The sequence below is a fragment of the Brassica rapa genome, chromosome A09 (assembly GCF_000309985.2).
Source record: "Brassica rapa cultivar Chiifu-401-42 chromosome A09, CAAS_Brap_v3.01, whole genome shotgun sequence".
Classification (NCBI taxonomy): Eukaryota; Viridiplantae; Streptophyta; class Magnoliopsida; order Brassicales; family Brassicaceae; genus Brassica; species Brassica rapa.
Window position 1 is genome coordinate 31034900 of NC_024803.2, and position 21924 is coordinate 31056823.

Below are 21924 nucleotides of genomic sequence, written 5' to 3' on the forward strand. Positions count from 1 at the left end.
TTCCGTCCTCTTCCTCTACCACGGGAATTCTCATAGCCCCTCTGACTATGCTCTTCATTGTTCGAAAACATCAGCTTCCCTTGGTCTTCTTTCTGAGTTTCTTCTCCTACACGCTCCTCGTACGCCTTAAGCCTTCCTACTATGTCTTCAAACCCCGTCGAGTTGAGATCTAGGACTTGCTCAAGTGATGCTACGATCTGGATATACTTGTGTCTTGGAAGACCCTTCAAGAACTTCTTGACCATCTTGGATTCTTCTATGTTTTCTCCCAACGAGGTTGCTTTGGATGATAGGCCCGATATCTTCCCCGCGAAGTCATCGACCGTATCTGAATCATCCATCTTCAACCTGTCAAACTCCGCCATCAACGTCTGAAGTCTCGCCTCCCTTACACGATCAGCTCCTAGGTGTCGCGACTTGATGGCGTTCCAGATCTCTTTTGATGCGGTTTGTTCTCCCACCTGGAGAATCAATGTTTCGGGAACAGATTGAAACAAAAGAGCTATCGCAACATCGTTCTTCTTTTGATCATCTGAACCAGGTTCGATTGTGTCCCACACTTCATGAACACGTAGTAGAACCTTCATCCTCATCGACCAAACTGTGTAGTTTGTCGATGACAACATCGGACATTGGATGGATGTAGATCCAAAGTCCTTCGTGCGTGGAGCCCTAGTCACGTCAGCCATCTTGCCGTCGCGATCTCTTGTTCACAAGCACCAGGATCTTAAGCTACAACTTAAGCTTAGATCGAGTCTCCAACCTGAGGCTCTGATACCAATTCAGATCTCTTAGAAACACAAAGAGTTATAAGAACAACTTTTCTTATTAGCTTTAGAAACTACTCAAAACTAAAGCTCTCAATATGTTTCACTTAGATCATATGGAACACCTCTCCATTAGACCTATATTTATATGAAAGACAATTCCCTTTAACATGTGGGATATGGAAAACACAAACCTAACCTAAATAGAAACTTCCTTTTCCTATTTCTAGGTTTCCTTATTGTGTTTATCTTAACATATTAAACATCTAATAATATGTTAAGTTTCCACAAGCTTGGAATTATCCAACAGTGTGTGCTGAAATGTGGATCCACATAGACGGTTCTTACAAATAGTATTTATACAATTATACAAAACTGAAGTAGCGGGTTTGAATCACGGAATCCAAAACGTACGATTGTAAGATTGGCCAAGTATCAGCCTTCCGTATAAACATGAGGAGAATATGTACCATATTTTTCTTATATAAGCGATAAAATCTGACTTGACTTGGGTTCAGTGGCGGAGGTAGAGAGGTGGGAAGGGGGGCAGCTACCCCGTATGAATTATTGAAAAAATATATTTTCATCGATTTTTTGAAAATTTTATGATTATGCCCCGTATTATTTTAAGTTGAAATTTTATACTGCCTCTGGTGAATCTTTTGGCCGGCTCCGCCACTGCTTGGGTTTTCTTATTGTTATAAAAATAGCATGTTCAAACATCATGTATATCTAAGATGAAGCTACCCGAGTAAGACTAATAAACTTACTCTTGAATATTGACTTTTTTGGTTGTTTCATGATATTCAGGTATATACCAATCTAATGTATATTTCGTAAACATTCATTTGAATTTACGATTTATTAGAAGTATTTGTCTTATTTTTCCCCAATGTACAAAAGCACAATAAGTGAAATGAAGAAGTATATTAATGATAGCTTAAGAAAGATATCTAATAATGACAGCTAAACAAAGATTCCTCGAGTGTTTCATGGAATGTTAAAACATAACGTAGTCATGAACGCAAAAGTAGGATTTGGTATAGAGTCAGTGTCTCTTCAAATTAAGTTCAAAGCTAAGAAGTACAAAAATACTGATCTCGCTGATCATTCCCAAGACTCTCCTCGAATACCCAAAGCTTACGTAAGTTCAGATCCTTACCCTCCCTTTTCTCTCCAACAACACGAACCTTAAAAACAACAAAATCAAACCCTAGATAGAAGAAGATAGTCGCCATCACATTTCGTTTGCCAAATTGTTATTAATCAAATGGAGATTTTCCCCAAATGGAATGCCTTTGGGCCTTTCTCTCTCGGAATCCATTATTGCTCTCGTCATGGTCCTGCATTCCAAACATTAATTTCAGCATTGAATTAAACTCAAGTTAAATTGATTGAAAACATACATATTCAGCTGTAATGCTTTAAGTAGTTGAATGTGTTTCTTTAAAAGTAAACTGTGTGCAGACAGTGTAAGCTTCAATACTAGAAAAGGGTCTAGGTCATAAATTTCACACATTGCAGTAGTTGAGGATCAATGAATCATATTTCCCTTTTCCTTGAATTCACTCTAATAATTAGTATAAATAAATATGTTTTCTGTTTTAATAAATATTCTAGCTAGGGTTCTGAAAGTTTTACTTAGAGTGATGCTATTTGGATCTAGTTAATTCTTAGTTGGTTTGCTTTAGAAATGACATTTTCTAGTCTGCTAACCTACATGGTGGTTTATTTGTCAAGTATGTGATTATTGATTCTAAATATATATATATATATATATATAACATGTCGTAAAAACATAATTAGTTTCTGAAATTACCCCGAGAGCATTGCATGATAGTAGTGCATTGTTGTCATCTTCGCAAAAATATTGATCTGAGGCAGCTCTCTTGTTTTGCACTGGAGGGAAATTGGCCCACTTCACCATCCCCAAATCAAACAAATTGAAATCACAAAAGAATTATCAGATAGATCTCTCCATTAAGCTGAATAAAAGATGAAAAACTAAACTAGACTAGGGTTCTTATTATCTTCAAGTTTTAAGTTTAAGTAAACATTTAAGTACATTTTTCGCAGCTAAGCTGAAAGCTTCTTTGTGAGCCATGCTTGGATTCTGAGCCTTTAACCTCCTGATCTCTTCCCTGTCCCAATTTAACCCCAAAAAGGAAACTATTTTACAAACTTGTGAAAATGCATACATACATATGTCATTTATATAAATTAATGAGCATAGTTTCTTGGAACGATTTCTTACTTGATGAAGCAATTGTAAGCGGAAGGAGCTCGTTGTCGTTTCTCAGGTGCTACTCACAACTCAAAAATATCAATTATAAGAGAAATGAACTGAAGCTGACAAGATCAAACTATATATATATATATATATTATATATATATGTATACACACAACGTACGTTTGTTGACAACTTGGTAAACACGAGAAACATCTCTATCTTCATCTTCACTTTCTGAAGATGTAACCAAAGTCGCTGGACTGTTCTCCTTCTCCTGATTCACCTTCCACGCTTCTTCTTCCACACCATCTGTTGTAGCTGCAACCTCCTCGTGCCCCTTCTACACAAAGATAAAGCCAAAATTAATAAGAGTGATCGATGTATATATAGATGCAGTAGAGACCCAGGCCTATGCATAAATAGATATGTTATTGGAACCTCATCCATATGAGACAGAGACGTGAGGAGATGAAGAGGAATGAAGGAAGCCTTCATCAAATTAACAGAGAGAAGGCTTGTGCAATGCCCACATCTCACCGTCACCACCATTGACAGGCTCGTGAACGGTACACTCACCTGTTAAACATGTATATTCATCAAATCTGCATATAACCAAAATGAGAGAGAAGAAGCTAAGGTGTACCAGCAAAATAGTGGTGCAAAAACCACACTGGACATGGCAAACCTGCCCCGGCAGATCAAACAGCTGGTTGAGTGTCGTCATGTTGGGAATTTTTGTCATATAGAGAGAGAGATTTTATTTCTTCTGAGAAATACAGAGAGAGATTGTGTGTACGATGAATGATAGGAGATATATGTGAGTGGGTGGGTGTTTATATAGATAGAGAGTAAGAGAGATAGGCTCTGCTAATCACTAATGCAAATTGTGAATATTTCATGTGAAAATAGTTCGGTTAATTACATGCTAAAATACACTATACTTAATTCCTGTTATGTACGTCTCCATCTCATTTTCTAATAATTGGAATCTTCATCGTTTCGATGAGCTGTGAGTAGTAAATGATTCTCATTCTTTCTATTAATCACATTCCTAACTACATTTTCTTTTCTAAAGAAAATAAATAATGTATAGAATATATATATATGTGTGTGTGTGTGTATGTATTGTGATGATGGAGTTCTAGTGACAAATATTTTTGTCGGCGAGTTCTAGTGTGATTAAAATCCGGTTCCCGTTGAAAAAAGCATTGATTAAAATAGAAGTATATATTCCTAGGTGACATATATATAATATCAACGTGATACATGCCATTCTGAAAGTTTCATTAGGATAGAGATTTAGTTATCAAAAACAAGTTTAGGCATGGGCATTCGGGTCTTCGGGTCAGTTCGGACCGGTTCCTTTCGGATTTGGGTATTAATTTTGGGTCTTAAATATTTAGACCCAATAGGTACTTAGAAAATTTTGGTTCGGGTTCGGGTCGGTTTTTCTCGGGTCCGGGTCAGTTCGGGTCTATAACTAAAACACCCATAAAAAACCCGTAATTTCTTGGGTCCATGTCGGGTTCGGGTATTTATGATCTGAAAAGGACATGGCATAACCAACTCCATCAAATTTAGTCGATATTTGTCATATATATCTAAAATTTTACAAAATAACTTAAATGAAACTATTAATAATTAAATAAAACATTTTTAAACTCTAAAATTTACATTTTAAAGCTTCATATTACTTAAAATGTTACAAAATAATAACAAATGTTGTTAATAAAAAATATTTTAACTAGATCATAAAATAATATATATATATATATATAATAGAACACAAAAAAATCATAGTTTTAGATATACATGTTTTTAAGTCGGATACTAATCGGTTCTTACCGGTCGGGTCTATTCGGGTCGGTTCTTTTCGGGTCCGGGTCTATTCGGGTCGGTTCCTTTCGGTTCTGGTTCTTTCGGATAAAAGAAATTTAGACCCAAAAAATACTTGTAAATTTTCGGTTCGGTTCGGTTTCGGGTCGGTATTTTTTGGTCGGTTCTAGTTCGGGTTTTCGAGTCCAAGTTAAAAATGCCCAGGCCTAAAAACAAGTTAATCAAAAGCACATTTATTAACCCATATACGCAACAGAGAAGCTCAGTCATATTCTACTTTTTACAAATCCTTATAACGTGCATGATAAGATATGGGTTACAGGTTACTGCAATATTAAACTAGGATGGACAATAGAATAACAAAAGCTAATATATATAAATCTATGACCATTGGTGAAGATTATGTACGGTGTTACAATGAACATGTCAAAATGGAAAGCCACGTTGCACAGATAGTATTAGATCAAAGAGAGGAAATGTAATAAATGAGGTGGTGTGTGTAGTAGATTGGTTTGCAAGTTAGAAAGAGAAAAAAAGACAAATGAAGTTGAGAGAGAAATTCCTCTTTGTCTCATGTGTAGTTGTCTCTTTAAATGGGATTTATTGAACCAACCACAAAACACAATGCAGTTTTTGGAATTTAGGTTTGAAATGAGATTGAGAGTGAAAGTGCAATGAGTTGAGACTAGTGCGGTTGTTTCTAAGAGACTCATCACTTTTGGTAACTCGGAATCTTAGGATTTTGTCTTCCCTTCTCATATTTTGCTAACTGTTTCTTGACCATTTTGCCCAAAGTCTTCTTCTTCTCTCTCTCAGTTTCAATCTCTTTTTTTCTTTTGTGAAACACCTCAGTTTCAATCTCTAAATTCAAGTTTCAGTGCCTCTCTCTATCTCCTCATGTTGTTTCCAATTTCCACTGTCCCTCTCCTTTATTGCTCTCTCTGACTCACTCTCATCTCCTATGTTGTCTTCAACCACGACAGAGACTTAACATCAAACTTTTACTCTATTTTCTATTTATTAATTTATATAGAGTCTTTTTTTTTTTTGGAAAATCCCATGCGACCCAATTCATCGGCCCACAACACAAGTTTGACAACCCGTTTTGATCAGTACACACTTTTCATCCAAAAAGTCACAAAATCAACAAAGTGAGTCGTTTTGTTAAGTATGTTTAAGTAGAAAATGTTAAACTATTGAGGACGTGCGAGTTTCTTAACTCTAAGAGCATGATTAATTCGGATTCTTAATTTGGAATTCATAACTCATGATTTGATATTTTTTATTTTTTTTTTGGCTTTTTTACAATACAGCTAAAAACCGGTTCTTATATCTCTTATTTAAGAACTAGTTCTTAACTTTTTTTAGTTAAAAGCTAAGAAACGGTTTTTGACATCGCGGTACAAAAAACCCTCTCTACATTTGCCCATATTTCAATATAAAACCCTTTACTTCACTGCTTATGAAAAAGAGGATAAATTCCAAAAGCAAACAAAAAAAAACAAATTATCGGATCTTAGCAAAACAAGTGAGATAAGATTCAGAGCAACAGCAAGATTAACACAATTGGTGGTGAAAATAACATCATTATCAGTCCATGAGAAAAAAATCAGCTCAACTGGTAAGTTTGCCTCCCAAAAAGACAGATCCAGGGTACTACAAACTAAAGCTATATCTCAAAACAAGATGATCAAAGGAAAAGATTGATTCAGCTAAGCATCCTATTTCTTCCGTCACAAGTTAAAGGATTACCATGATGAAGCATTGAGGAAGTTTCTAACCAACCCACTATCATTCTAATCATCCTATTCAAAATCTAGACATTAGACATATAAACTATCAGTAGAGATAATACAATAACTTACTGCAACTATTTATAAACTAAATAATCCGATAAAATAAAATTAAACCTTAACAGTCTCAAAAAATTATCCGAATAAACGATAATTCAATTTTAAATAGGAGAGACAAAAACATAACACCTAGTGATCACTCATCACTCTTCATCAGGCTTCTTAAAGACATAAGTAGTTCCACACTTCCCACAGTAATGCCTATCGAAATGACTCGCCATGAACGTTCCCGGACCACAGCTCACCGAGGGACACTCTTTCCTCAGCCTCTGAACCTTCCCTGACCCATCGACCTTGTAAAACTGCAGAACCGCGAGCTTCACCTTCTTGTGCTTGTGCTTGATCTTCTTGGGCTTCGTGTACGTCTTCTTCTTCCTCTTCTTCGCTCCTCCCCTCAGACGGAGAACCAGGTGAAGAGTCGACTCCTTCTGGATGTTGTAATCCGCGAGTGTCCTTCCGTCTTCCAGCTGCTTCCCGGCGAAGATCAGACGCTGCTGGTCCGGCGGGATACCTTCCTTGTCCTGAATCTTGGCCTTCACATTGTCGATCGTGTCGGATGATTCGACCTCTAAGGTTATCGTCTTCCCCGTTAGGGTTTTCACAAAGATCTGCATTTTCTTGTGCTCTCTGTTTTATTTTTTTTTGCTCGGAGAAGGACGGAGATGAGTTCAGGAAAGAGTTTTTATAGCAATGAAATTAGGGCTACGAACTTCACTTTTATTAAAGTAATGGGCTTTAGGGCCTAAATTAGTTATAAAGCCCATATTGATTAAAACCATGTTGCAAGTATCTCCAAGAACTTAAATATCACCAGAAGAGAAACCACTAAATGGTTTAATTAGAGTTTTCTTAAAACTCATGTTTAAAAACCAAGATCCGTAGAGTTGATATGCATAAGAAACTAAGAGTAAAAAATAATTCAATCATTTGCGAATGCCATTACATGATTTCATTTTGAACATAGCATTACATCAAGTTATCTAACAAAAAAATATAGAAACAAATATATGTAGTTTTCACCCCAAAATATATATATGTAGTTTTCACGCAAAAATTGTTATTAAATATTTATTATTCATAATCATTGATTATCATATATATATTAATTATATTAGGTAACTCCATTGATTTTATTTAAAGAAAAACTACATGATTCTTATATTTTGGGTTAATATAATGTTTCCTAATAATTTTTTCTTAGACCAACATTTTTTCAATTGATTCTTAAGTTGTCACGTAAGATTAATTGGCATGTCAAACAGGTCGTCCCGTCCCGTCCCGACCCGCCGCGGGCTCAGCATCTCGCGGGTCCAGGCGGTACCGTCCCGCGCGGGCTGCGGTCCAGAGAAAGCCGGCCCAGTCCCGTACCGCATAATTTCACAGGCCCTTACAAGCCGTCCCGCGGGCTGGACGCGAAAGGAGTGCAGCATGACGTTTCTCGACGCTGCAGGCTGCTCCAGTGACCACTACATACCTAAGTGCACATAATGAATGATATATGAACATATGACCCATCTACTATTGGAGCTTAACAAAATTTTACATATATTAGTCTTGTACTGTATTTTTTTTCAGATAACTTTGAAGAACTATAGTTTGTTGTTTGATCGTGAGTATAAAAAATTAAGTCTCAACTAAAGTAAAATTTAGAGAAACACCAAATGGTCCAAATCATAGTATTCAAAACCAAAATCATGCAACTTAAACAAGAAATCTGAAATTGTAATTGAAGCAAAACACCAAATCAAGATAACATTTCAAACTTGCTCATCTACTCATCTTCATCTTCCCCATCAACAATGGATTCAAATGTTGGTAATTTCTCTTCTTCTCCATCACCATCGATTTCTTCATCTTCCCCTTACTACACACCTGTGCAGACGAGCCAACACCACCATCTATAGTGGATTGCAACATGGGTTTTCCCGTGGCTGTTCCGAAACTGGTCTGTCTGCGAGGCTTGGTTTTTTGGGTTGGTTGACTGATTTCAACATCAGAATCATCAGTATCATCGACAAGACTGATAAGCCTTTTTCTGCTTCCTTTCTGCTTCCCATCAGCATGAGTTACACCAGCTTCCTGAGAAGCTATGTGATCACCAACCTCAGCTTCTGCAGCAAGAGCAGCTAAGACTTCCTGAGTGGCAAAGTCCACTGTATTTGGCGGGGAGTAATTCGGATCAAACGTCGACTGATCTTCAGACTGGCTCCTTGATCCCATGGTCTCTCTCGCTCTCAACTCTCAAGTTTTCTGGTTTTTTTTTCACGCCGTGGAATGAAATAACCTTTTTAGGGTTTCCTAAATTTTGTCTATTTTTAAACATTTTTGTTAATATTTTTTTAAAAATTTGTTACTATTATTTATTTTCAAAGTTTCAAATTTTACTACACAAGTACACAAACACAAATCTCACGTTCAAATTTACTATATCATCTACGCAATGCAAGCTAAACTAGACAGTGATCCGATAACCTAGTGATTAGTGATTTTTTGCCTCTCTTCCCGATAACCTAGTGATTAGTGAATCTAAGTTTCACATGTTTAAGAGCTTACTAACCTGAGGTCCTTAAAGCTGCTATATCGGCTGAAGCTGGAAACTACTCGACCAGGTGGTGTATGTACTCGTGCTGGAAAACGAGTTGTGCAATCCTTCATTGTTCTCATCACAGGACACAAACAAAAAGAAAAGACAGTTCAGTTCATAGAACACAAAAAAAAAAGACAGTTCAGGACACAAACCTTGGCAGTTGGCACGCAATCTCCTTTGGCGCCAGCAACCATCTTGGGGAAGTCGTTGATGAACATGATCTCTTCTCTGTATGTACAAACGAAGAGACATATCAGTACTATCAATGCAAACAACTGAAACAAGACGCTACACTACTCAACACAAGACAATAAGAGAGTGACTAACCTGATGTCCTGAAGCTGTCTAAGAGGAGAAGAAGATGACCAAGTCGCCTACTTTCTCACTATCACTCCATCACCTCAACACAGAACACAAAACAAATACAACGCGACAACCAAACATATCAGAGACGACTCTGCATTCCTTAGTATTAAAACCAAAACCAAAACACAGGTTTTAAAACCAAAGAGTTGGTTAAGTTCGTTACCAGTTTCGTCGGACAATGTTCTTTGCAAGGCTTTAGCGTCTGGAGCGTTTCTAAAGACTGATCCGGTGAGAAAGCCGTGTCAAGAACCGGGAAACAACCTAAAGAAGAAGACATAAAAATGATCAAACTTGTTGTTCAATTTGTTTACATGGATCGCTAACCTAGATAAGACATAACACAAACTATAGATCGCTAAGCTAGATCACTACCTTACGGATCTTGTTGGTCTTCTTATCTAACAACCTGGAAAAGAAAAAAACAAGAGTTACAGCAGAGATTATAAGTCCAAAAGAACTTCATTTTTTTGTCTGAAATACTAACTCTGTACATGCATGTCCGATCTGTGGAGTTTGGAAGCTCAGAGGGAAGAACGGAAGCCACATCGAAGAAGAAGAAACTACTTTGGCGGACCCTTATCGTTTTAGCTCCTCTGCTGCAGACTGCAGTTCGAAGACAAGTTGTGAGATGAAGCAGTGTCGGGAGAGCGAACCGCCGTCGTCATCGGTGGAGCTCTGTTTCTTTCCACGGTGGAGGTCGCAACCACATCGCCTTTCACTCTATCTCTCTGACTCTCTCGCGTTTTTTTTTTCAGGTGTTGAGCAAATGGAAAGTCGATTAGGGTTGCGGGACATGGAGAAACCCGCGGGTCACTGTGGGCTTGCCCGCTTTGGGTCCGGTTCCGCGACAAGCCTCTCCCGCGAGGCCCGCTTCTTTGCGGGACGTGAAATCACGGGCCCAAGCCCGCCCCGCCACAGGTCTTAACGGGCCTATCCTGCGGGCCACAGGTTCCTTTGACATCCTAATTAAGTGACAACTCAACAAGTTTTTTTTTGTAACTATTACAAATTACATGTTATAATTTTTTTAATGTTTCTCTATTAATATATAAAGAATTTATCTACAGCAAAAAAAAAACATAAAGCCATAACAATAAAACTACGGCCTAAATCCTACAAATACATTTCTACATCTACAGTCCAACCAATTACTCTCATTACTTAAATTTATTAGTTAGTAATTAATAACTAGGTTAAGCAAATCGATACACTGATCAAGTAATATCTATATAACTAATTAATTATATATTAATTTATACAATATATATTTAAACTGATGTTTCGATAGCCAAAATTTATATAACAAATTATGACTCATTTATAAAAAATCATCATTGAAATCTTTTGATACCAGGTAATACGACAAAGACGAGTATGATAAATCCAAGTTCTTTGATAAAATAGAAACAAATAAACAAACAAGGTATATATTGTATAAGTTAATGTATCTTTAATTACTTATAAAAATATTAATCAATTAAGCATTATAAATTAAAGTAAAAGATATTTATAGTGACAAATCAAAAATCAAACTAACAAAACTTGTTTAACTGTAGTTATTAATGACTAACTAAAATTATGTTAAGTTATTTATCAATGTGTCTAATTTGGCTTAGTCAACACAAACTCATGTTTTAAAATGAACGTCAAACACAACTTAGGCTTCATTTGGTGAGCAAAATTTAGAAAAAATGATGGTGAATTTTTTCATTCCTCAAATGTTATGCCATTCATGTTGAATTTTTTGTTAGATTATAGATCTAAGTCTCCCATTTTATTCCTCTTATATTCTTATGAATGAAAAAGAAATTGTGAAGAAAAATTTCTTCTCAAATTTCTGTGAGGAATGAAATGAACATAAATTCATATATTTTTGGTTTTTTCATTTCTTCGATTGAATTTGTGTTTATTACTTTATTTAGTTTTTCATTCAATTCAACATTTACCAATCGAAGCCTTAGCAATTTAAATGGTTCAAAAGAAATTTGGTGCTTTACTAGTAAATGTTTTAAAAGTTCAGGTTTTTGTGATTATTTTTCTTTTTAAAACTAAATATAATTAAAAGACGTCTTTTTTTTTTGTAACACTGACGTCGTTTTGTTTAACTATGGTTTTTAATGACTAATTAATACTAACTAGATTTTGATCCGTGCAACCGCACGGATGTTTGTTTTCACTTTTCTATACATAAATTATTGTTTTAGAACATAAGTGGTATGTTACAAAAAAAAAAAGAACATAAGTGGTATATATTTTTAATGTTAATCATATACATAAATATTTATATAACTATTTCAAATACAATAATTTTATAATTTACATGTTATAATTAATTAATTGTTTAAACCTTATGTATTTACCACTTATTATTATATATTTATCTTATTGTATTTGTATTTAGTTATTAAGCAAATAAATATATTCATGAGAAAATATATTTAAAAAATATTTTGTATTTAATTTATGCTAAATTCTGACCCGTATTTCAAAACTGGATTTCTTTTTATCAATATTTTTATGCTTATTCATTTTAGATAATTTATTATTGTATATATAAAAGTGTAAGATATGTTAATTTTAGACATGTATTATATAGTTTGTTAATTTTAAGCCGTTCTATCATCATATTATATTTTAAATACATAGTTTATATTTATGAAAATAAAATTTATAAATTTATCAATTGAATATAATTTTATCATATTTATTTTAGTATAATAATTATATTTTAACGTGATCATGACTATAATTTATTTATTTTTATTTCTAAACGATAACTTAAAATACATTAAGTATTGTTTAAATATTACACAGATTTATTAGAATTTTTAAAATATAATATATAAATATATATTATATTTAAAATGAAAATATATTATGATTAAAGTAGTTACAAAGATTTTATATTATTAACTTTAAAGAAATACATGTATTATATAGTTTGATAATGTTAACCCATCTTACCAACATATTAGATTTTATTTTTGAACATAAATATTTTATAATTACAAAAATAAAATATGTAAATATTTAAATTTAATACAATTTTATTATATTTAGCTCAATATAATAATTTTAATTTAATATGATTGATTATGATTATATAATAACTAAAATGTTATAGATTTTTTTATTTTTCATTTTATATAATTGAATATATTAATGTATAATAATATTTTAAACTAATTTCGAAATTAGTGAGAATATTTAAATATAATTTCGAAAATGAAGATCTTGTAAAAATCTTTTTAAACAGATTTATTAGAATTTTAAAATAAATATATTTATATTTAAAATAAAAAGATATCAAAAGATACTATGATTAAAATATTTTAAAAATTATATTTATTATTAGTCTGAATTAAAATATAGTATGAATTTTTATGAATAGGTCCATTAGGTCTATTTTTAAAAAAATCACACATGAATCAAGGTTGTGACTTCTGTTTTAATATATAAGATAGTAAGTTCCGTTAGTTTATTTAACAGTATATCTAATTTAGCTGGGTCAACAAAAGTTTGAGATTTGAAATGAAATTCTAAAACAACTTTATGACGCAAAAATGATGATTTAAATGGTCGAAAATTGATAGTTGTGAGATGGCCATTTTCTCTGAAAGTTGTAATAATTCCAGGGAGATAATATATATCAACTTAGTGGGCTTTAGACCCAACTTAACTCGTAAATCCTACAATAATAAATACGACGACGTTTTGAGAAAATAATATCTCCAAAAGAGAAGATTATCTTCGTGTTCATTTTCGTCGAAGTAGAATTCAAAAACATTATCAATGGCGATTGTCGCATCACTACCCGACGTTAACCTCTTCTCTTCCCTCCCTTCCTCCCCTCCACCATCGGACTCACCGTCACGATCCTTCCGTCCTCCTCCGCCAATTCCAATCCCGAAGTACTCACCATCCCGTCGCAATCGCAATCCCAGAACCGAGCCGAAGCCACCACAACCAAACCCAGCCCTAAAGCTTCCGCATCGCCGAACGAGATACTACAAGCCCGTGAAAGAAGGAGTCATCTCCTCCGACGGCGAACGCACGATCCTCATCGGCGAATCCGGCGTCTCGTACCAGCTCCCCGGCGCCCCCTTCGAGTTTCAGTTCAGCTACTCGGAGACTCCCAAGGCTAAACCGGTGGGGATTCGCGAGCCGGCGTTCATGCCGTTCGCCCCGCCGACGATGCCGAGGCCGTGGACGGGGAAGGCGCCGCTGAAGAAGGCGAAGAAGAAGGTGCCGCTGTTCGATTCGTTCGATCCGCCGCCGGAGGGGAAGGCGGGGGTTAAGTACGTGGAGATGCCTGGGCCGTTTCCGTTTGGGAGGTATCCGAAGGAGGGGATGATGATGACGAGGGAGGAGGTTCTTGGGGAGCCGTTGAAGAAGTGGGAGAAAGGGATGTTGGTTAAGCCTCATATGCATGATAACCGTCAGGTTAATTTGGGTGAGTTTGTGTTTTTACATTTTTAATCAGACGAGTTTTTTAGAAGTTTTAATTTTTTTATTGGAGTTTTGTGTGTGTTTTTTGACAGGGAGAGATGGGTTTACGCATAATATGTTGGAGCTGATACATTCGCATTGGAAGAGACGGCGTGTTTGCAAGGTTCGCTGTAAAGGTGTTCCCACTGTGGATATGGATAATGTGTGTCGTGTTCTTGAGGTAAACACTATTAGTGTATGGCTTAGCAGTAATACTAGAACCTTGTAGGCAATATCCAAACAGTTACTAAGTAGAAATGACTCCACTACGTTTTGTAGCTAATTATTTATTATTTGTATCTGAGAGTGGTTCATTTGTAAGACAATCTCAACTCAACTTCATATTTTCCCTCAAATAGATGTGAGTTTTGCTCTAGTGTATATCTCTGTAATAGATAGAATACTATTTTGAGTGAAAATATAGAGGATCCCACTTATATTTTAGAGTTCCTCTATTTTGAGGGAAAATATAAAGGTGGGTTGGAGATTGGTTTAAAGAAAAGATATACAGATTGTTTGAGTATAAGATTATGCAGAATGATCAAGGTTGTTTGATATCTTTGTTCTGTTTTGTGGCTTGAGAGAGCAGCAAAAGATACCATCTTTATATGTATATTGGTGTACTGTTGGGTGAGTGATGACCTGACTCTTCCAGCTTTCTGAACTTCTTGTCTAGGAAAAAACAGGAGGAGAGATCATTCACAGGGTTGGAGGTGTCGTGTATCTCTTCAGGGGAAGAAATTACAACTACCGCACACGTCCCCAGTACCCATTGATGCTGTGGAAACCAGCAGCTCCTGTTTATCCAAAGCTCATTCAAGAAGTTCCTGAAGGATTGACCAAAGATGAAGCTCATGAGTTCAGGGTGAAGGGCAAGTCTCTTAAGCCCATATGCAAGCTCTGTAAGTTTATCTTACTGTTAAAGCTTTGGTTTAGCTTTTTCATGTTTTGTTACCTTTGGGCATTAACTAAAGTAGAAGAGGTGAGACAATTGGCTAAATATTTACTATTTAGTTGTCTCGGTTTTGCGTTGCAGCTAAAAATGGAGTCTATGTGTCGCTGGTCAAAGATGTTAGGGATGCCTTCGAACTGAGTCCCTTGGTGAAAGTTGACTGCCCAGGTCTTGAACCAAGTGACTATAAGAAAATAGGCGCTAAGCTTAAGGTCTTTAAATCCTTCAGCTCTGCATCTTCATATCAATCACTTTTGGTCGATCTCTTCATTTTCCATACTGTTTGATTTCTCTCTGATTCTCTTTAAAAAACTCCATGCGGGTACTTTGCAACATTATGCTTGGTTTCATGCTCTGTCTCTCGTTCTTTTAGTCTCATATTCATTATGCAGTTTCTCAGGTTTCATCATCCAACATTCTCTATGAATCTGACAAGCTGTATCTTCACATATTTTCACAGGAGTTAGTTCCTTGTGTGCTTCTATCGTTTGACGATGAGCAAATACTCATGTGGAGAGGACGAGATTGGAAGTCGCGGTTTCTAGACAATCCTTTAACTCCAATCCCCTCTGAGACCAACATAGCAGATGATGCAGGTATCACCAACACTTGGAATACTCAAAAAAAAAAAAACGGCAAAAGGGTCTCCACATTCCAAGCTAACACCTATAAATTGCTTCTGATAAACCTTTCATCTCTTCTTTTCGTTTCAGACAAAACCATTGAAGAACAAACAGTGTCTGATCAGAATACAGTGATCTCAAGCCCCAAAATGATCTCACTCTGGAAACGAGCCGTGGAATCGTCTAAAGCAGTAATCCTGGAAGAGCTTGATCTCACTCCAGACGTTCTCTTGGAGAAGGTGGAAGAGTTCGAAGGCACCTCGCAGGCTGCAGAACACACTTTCACAGCCTTGGTCTTGCCGGGAAACGACGGTGCCGAGGATTACGTAGATGACGAGGACCGTCCAGAGGAGTATAGTGACATAGACGATGACTTTGACGACGAGTGTTCTGATGATGATGAGTCGTTTGAACCGGTGGGTCAAGAGGGATCTTTGCCCGTTGACAAGATAGTTAGGAAGCTGAGGGAGAAACTAAAATAGAGCCATAAGTGTTTTAACTGTAATTTTATCTTTTGTTTCGTGTATATTGTCGATATTTAAAACATACTAAAACAGTCCCATAAGAAAGTGGTTGCATATTGTCTCTCTTGCTTCCTAGTCATGGGTTTCTAGCCTCTAGTTATTCCAGAAAAAAAATAATAAATTAATGGCTAAATTATTATTTTATGAAAAAAAATTATGATAATTTTTTTTAAAATAATTTGTCACAAAAAGTAGCATTCAATGAAAAAATGACCAATTTTTTTTTATTAAAATGTAAAAATGCATTTATATCCTAGGATTAACTAATATAATTTAGCGTTTAGAGTCAAGGGGTGGAGTTTTGAAAATAAAGTTTTAAATTTTAAAAAAAAGTATTAAAAATTTTAAAATAAAAAATATTTTGGTTTTAAAAACAACTATTTGAAAAAAAAATGTCTTATTTTATTATGCTGCAACACATTTATTAACACATTTATTAACACAAACACTCACACAAAACAACAATTATGCCAACAAAATTACTTAAAATATGCTTACAAAGTAAAAGAGAAAGCTATACCTTCTTGATTTTTTATTTTGATTTGGTGTTTTGATTTCAATTTACATTTTAAGATTCACCGTTTAAATTTGGTATTAGTTTTTTTCAAAACATTTGGAATTGCTGATTTCGATTTGGTGTTTGGTTAAATTTACATCTTGGTTTTATGAATGTTACTTGAGTTGCACATGTGAAGTAATGACTACTTGTAACTTGAATCAAACTTTGAAAACAAACAAAATGGGAAGGAGATAGGTGTACAATTCGAAGAATTCACTTCTGTTATAACTTATGACTTATGAGTAATGACAACTTGTAACTTGATTCAATGTGATAATGCATGACTAACGCTCTTTCTTGTAAAAATGACTACTTTTAAATTGATTCAAACTTGATTATAAGTCATAACTAATGAATGTAAAAAACAAGTTTTGCTCAAACTAATGTTGACCATGTGTTTATAGCGTGTGCAGGTCCATAGGCATGTGCATACAATTGAAGAATCTCGTCATCCGGGTTCACCCGCTAAAGTCCATACATTTTGCAGGGCGGGTTTGGTCAGCTTTTCTGGAGATTGTAACCCTCACAAGACAAACCTACCAAAATCCGCTCGAAACCAAAACTGCAGACATGGCGGAACGGGACAGGAAAACCCAATTCCCATCACTAGTTGCAAGTGTACTCCAATCAAATGCTGATACATAACCAACATAAGACCTCAACAGTATTGCTGTTAAATTTTTTTTTTCTAGCAGAAGAGAGCAATGTCCTTTTTAATACAGGAAATAGATTAAAAAAAATTCAAATTTTCAAATTTAAGTAAAAAGGTTTAATTCCCAAATATTTCATTTTAATCCTAATTTTTTTTATCAGACATGTATACATCTCATATTTATGTTTACTGGTTTGTTATTAAATTTCAATTATATTTAAATATTGATTTTACTGGTTTATTTAATTTTGTTAGTTATATTTAGATGTTGATTTTTGATGAAACCAAAATAACTTGATCAACACAAAAGTAAGATTTTGTCTGTTTAAAAAATTTAAGACTAAAATGATATACCTCGAAAGAAAATGGCTTACTTAAAAATAATTTATTTAAAAACTGTTATATTTTTCTTATTTTGATTAAACTGGCTTTATTTAGTTTTTTAAAAAATGGTTGTTAGAACTTTTTCTTCTTATGGCTTGAAACTAAACAGTGTTAAAAAAACATAAACTTATAACCGATAGTTGCCTTAACAAGATAATTATGCTCGTAAATGGTTTTGAGACGATCCTGATAATGATTCTTTCTACAAACAAAAGTCATTTAGGGTCTGACTGGTTCAAACGCAGCAGTTACGGTTGCGGGAGTTTGTGGATGCGGGCGGTTACGGTTTTTAGCGGTTTTAAGAGATTTGTACGACTGGTACTGTGGTTAAAAATTGGTGCGTTTACGGGTGATTTATGACTGGTTAACTACCAAATACGGTAACAGTCAAATAATAAATTAACAATATTTACATTTAATATAATTATAAAAATATCAAAAATCATAAAATTATAATAAATATAAAATTTATATTTAGAAAGTTATAATTTTAATTTTTGAAAATTTATTGAAATTGTTTTTATTATAAAATTTATAATATTAATTAAAATATAATAGATATATTTTAATATTTTCATAATTTCAATTTTAAAATTTTTATTAAATATTTTTACTTTTGTATATATATTGTTTAAAAAAAAGAAAAAAATTTTACCCTCCCGCAATCGCAAACGCTAGCTGGAACCAGCTTTTGAATTTATGAGATTCAGAGCGGTTTGAAGCGGTTTGAAGCGGTTTAGAGCGTTTTGAGTGATTGTTGCAAACCGCCGACAACCGCTACCAACCGCAAAAGCTGCGTTTACGGGTGGTAGCGGGAAAACCAGTCGCCCCCTTAGTGACTAAAACAAGATATATAGTTCAAGATAAGATTAACACATATAAAATATGCTTTTTTGACCCAAAACAATATGCTTTTGCTGAATTTGTATAGCATCAAATAAATACAATAAAGTCATATCGTATATGTGTTCATGTTTACGGCAGAGTCTACATGATTTTGTTTATGTTGCTGACAAAAAAAAAACATGTTTAGTTGAAGGATATATCTTACTTTTTTATTGTTGCCAAAATAAGATTAAAAATCTTACTTTTTCACTAACTACGTATTTTGGTAATACTGGATACATCATTATATAGTCTTCATTTCAGTTACAATTTATGGTAAATGTTTTCCTAAAATGTGATATTGATGAGCAAATTCATGAAGAAAATCATGTCAAAGCTTTACCCATAACACTCAAACTACAGATGGTTTTGGATGTACAAATCTTTGATGGACTTACTGTGTCTCTGCAGCAAACTGTCACAACGAACGGTTATGTATGTATTACTTTAGAAACCTATGATAAATTTGTATCCTATACTCCGCAAAAATTACATTTTCTAACAACTTCTAATCTAGTGCTAAAGTTTTTAAATTTTAACCACTAAACCACAATGCTTCCACGCAAACATAACTATGTTTCAAGAACATCTATCACTTTAATGTTTATGTTTAAATTTTCTTTGTGATTAACTTCAACCACTTACTTATTTTTATGTCATGTATGAACAATTTTTTAGTTTTTGATTCATTGATTTCAAGTAAGCCATTTTTAAATAAGTTACTTTAATCATTAACTTTTAAACTAAAACCAAAAATCACATATTTTTGTTGACTAAGTTATTCTGGTCTAAATATAACTAACCAAACTAAACATTGACTTTTAATGGGAATAAAATGGATTGATCAACAAAAATATACCCTTTATTGGGAAATTGGGTGAAATAACTATAAAAAAAAACAATAATTCACTAACTAACTAAAATTATACTCTCTCTCCTCTTTTCTCTTCCTATCTCTCTCTACTCTCTCTCTACAAAACTAAATTCTCTTTTTTTCTTTAGCTATTTCACAAATGACCCCAAATTTATTGGGAATTTTTTTTTTACACCGCATTTCCTATTGAAACCAACACGTTTGGTCCTCTGCACGCTAAGAAGACACTGTCACGCCTAATTTAGAATTGGAAAAGCCAGTATATATAACCTCGTGTCTATGGTCCCCAGAAATTGGTCCAAAGTTCCATCAACTTATAGTCTCCACTCAGATTACAAGCCCATGTTACTAAGACCATCTCCAATGGCTTACTCTATTTTTTACTCTAAAATAGAGTAACTCTATAATAGAATTTGAATTTGCTCCAATGATACTCTATTTTAGAGTAAAAAATAGAGTGATGAACAAAAAAAAAATTACTCTATATTTGGAGTAAACCTATTTTTCACTCTATTATAGAGTGAAAAATAGAGTACCATTGGAGCATTTTTTATTCTAAACTCTATTATAGAGTGAAAAATAGAGTGGGGTTGGAGATGCTTTGCTCGACATTTGTGTCTAATTAAAAGTTAGAAACTAAAATAGTGTGTTTGTGAGTATTGAGTTAAAAAATAGGGGATATTTATTTTGTTAATTTTCCTTGTTAAATACAATAATAAAATTGCTGATGCTCCATGAAAATAGATACGAATATGTTAGAAATCATCTTCCATGAAATTCAAAGTATTAATGACATATCATTGTCAAGCCTTATCATGTAGGTTGTATGAATAGCTATCGATCTAATTTAAAATCTCAATTTTTCGTTATCCATGTACATCTTTCTCACGATCAGCTGTGGTCCTTAATATCAAATCTGTGGTGGAATGTATTTAACAAAACATTCGGGTCCACTTTTAATGCCATGTTCGATAACTCAAACCATTGATAATGTACACAAATCTGAAAAATACAGTCCATAAATAGTCAAATGTTGCATTTGTGATTTGAAATGGTAGATAGATACTACGGATTGTAAGAGTAGAAATAGAGTTTGCAAAACTTTATATTTAAAGTTCCAAAGTATTTTTTCTGCAAAAACAAAATTTCAAATTCAACTTTAAAATTATTTGTAATTTACACTATAGTCCTTATATTTGTCATAATTAATTAAAATCTTTAAAATTTTTATAAATAACTAGCACATAAATATTACAGTAATATTAATTATTAAATACTTACACTAAAATATAAAATTATAAGAAATATATAATTAAATATTAAAGTACAAGTAAAATATCACATTATTTCATAAAATTATTTCCGTAATGTTTCATCTTCGATCGATTACACCAAATTTGTTTGAACAATATTTTAGAGGCTGGAAAATTTTATTAGACTATTAGTTTTTTTTTTGTCGACAACATTACAGACTCATATTGACCATGCAAACCAAATTGGGAGATATTGATCCATGTGAACGACGAAAGACGGCTGAATCCTGACACTGCGTGCTAGGCTATCCGCCTTCGTATTTTACGTTCTTGGTACATGAATGATTTCTGATCGTATGAAACTCTCTTTCAGATTCTAAATATCTTTCAAATAACTTGCAAAAGCTGGTCATTCCTCTGGTTCCGAAACCATCTTCACCAATTGAGAACAATCCGTTGCAAATGTAACCTGAAATTGTTGTAAATTTCGCATACATTCCATAGCCCATAGTAGCGCCTCCATCTCTGCATACATTCTGAAACCATCTTCACCAATTAGACTATTAGTGTGGTTGTAATATTTAAATATGTGAAATAATTATGTCTTCATGTATCTTTTTAAAAAAGTTATTTTATTAATTTTCCTTTGTAATATTCTTGTTGTCTAATTCTAGTTTTAAAATACTATAAATTTGAATTTATAAAAATGAATTTGAAATATTTATGATATACAAAAATTTTAAAGACTAAAAAAATAAATGAGAAAATATTTAAGAATCATAAATATGGTATAATTAATTATAAAGACCAAATAAAAATAAAAAGATGAAATTTTAAATTTGGAGTTTTGAGCAGTGAAACTTCAAATATGAAATTTCACTCATTAAAATTCTAAATTTGAAGTTTTTGAAACTCCTTAAAATTATAGAATTTTTGTTGGAGATGTTTTAAACAATAATAAAAATTTCATAGACTCCCATTTGGAAAGGAACACAACTTATTGATCAAATGTGCATTTACAGTTTGGTTTATTGACAAAGGATCAAATCCACTACTAATCAATTGATTTTATGTTAAAAGTTTATGATAA

The 21924-nt window shown here is 33.7% G+C and overlaps 3 protein-coding genes across 3 annotated transcripts; 1 reads left to right on the top strand and 2 right to left on the bottom strand.

Annotated features, from left to right (window-relative positions):
- Nucleotides 1–1624: 1624 nt before the first annotated feature.
- LOC103840760 (axial regulator YABBY 4) lies at nt 1625–6435 on the bottom strand. The gene is made up of 7 exons (XM_009117280.3): nt 3642–6435; nt 3437–3574; nt 3179–3338; nt 3022–3070; nt 2833–2908; nt 2587–2685; nt 1625–2110 (listed from the first exon to the last, which is right to left on the bottom strand). Exons 1-7 carry the CDS (start codon nt 3738–3740, stop codon nt 2030–2032), a joined length of 702 nt encoding a protein of 233 aa, XP_009115528.1. The 5' UTR covers nt 3741–6435; the 3' UTR covers nt 1625–2029.
- Nucleotides 6436–6683: 248 nt separating this feature from the next.
- Nucleotides 6684–7354, bottom strand: LOC103840761 (ubiquitin-40S ribosomal protein S27a-1). The gene has a single exon (XM_009117281.3). It carries the CDS (start codon nt 7299–7301, stop codon nt 6831–6833), a length of 471 nt encoding a protein of 156 aa, XP_009115529.1. The 5' UTR covers nt 7302–7354; the 3' UTR covers nt 6684–6830.
- Nucleotides 7355–13432: 6078 nt separating this feature from the next.
- Nucleotides 13433–16292, top strand: LOC103840763 (CRS2-associated factor 2, chloroplastic). The gene is made up of 6 exons (XM_009117283.3): nt 13433–14093; nt 14182–14309; nt 14805–15030; nt 15165–15292; nt 15541–15676; nt 15794–16292. Exons 1-6 carry the CDS (start codon nt 13433–13435, stop codon nt 16183–16185), a joined length of 1671 nt encoding a protein of 556 aa, XP_009115531.1. The 3' UTR covers nt 16186–16292.
- The last annotated feature ends 5632 nt before the right edge of the window (nt 16293–21924 follow it).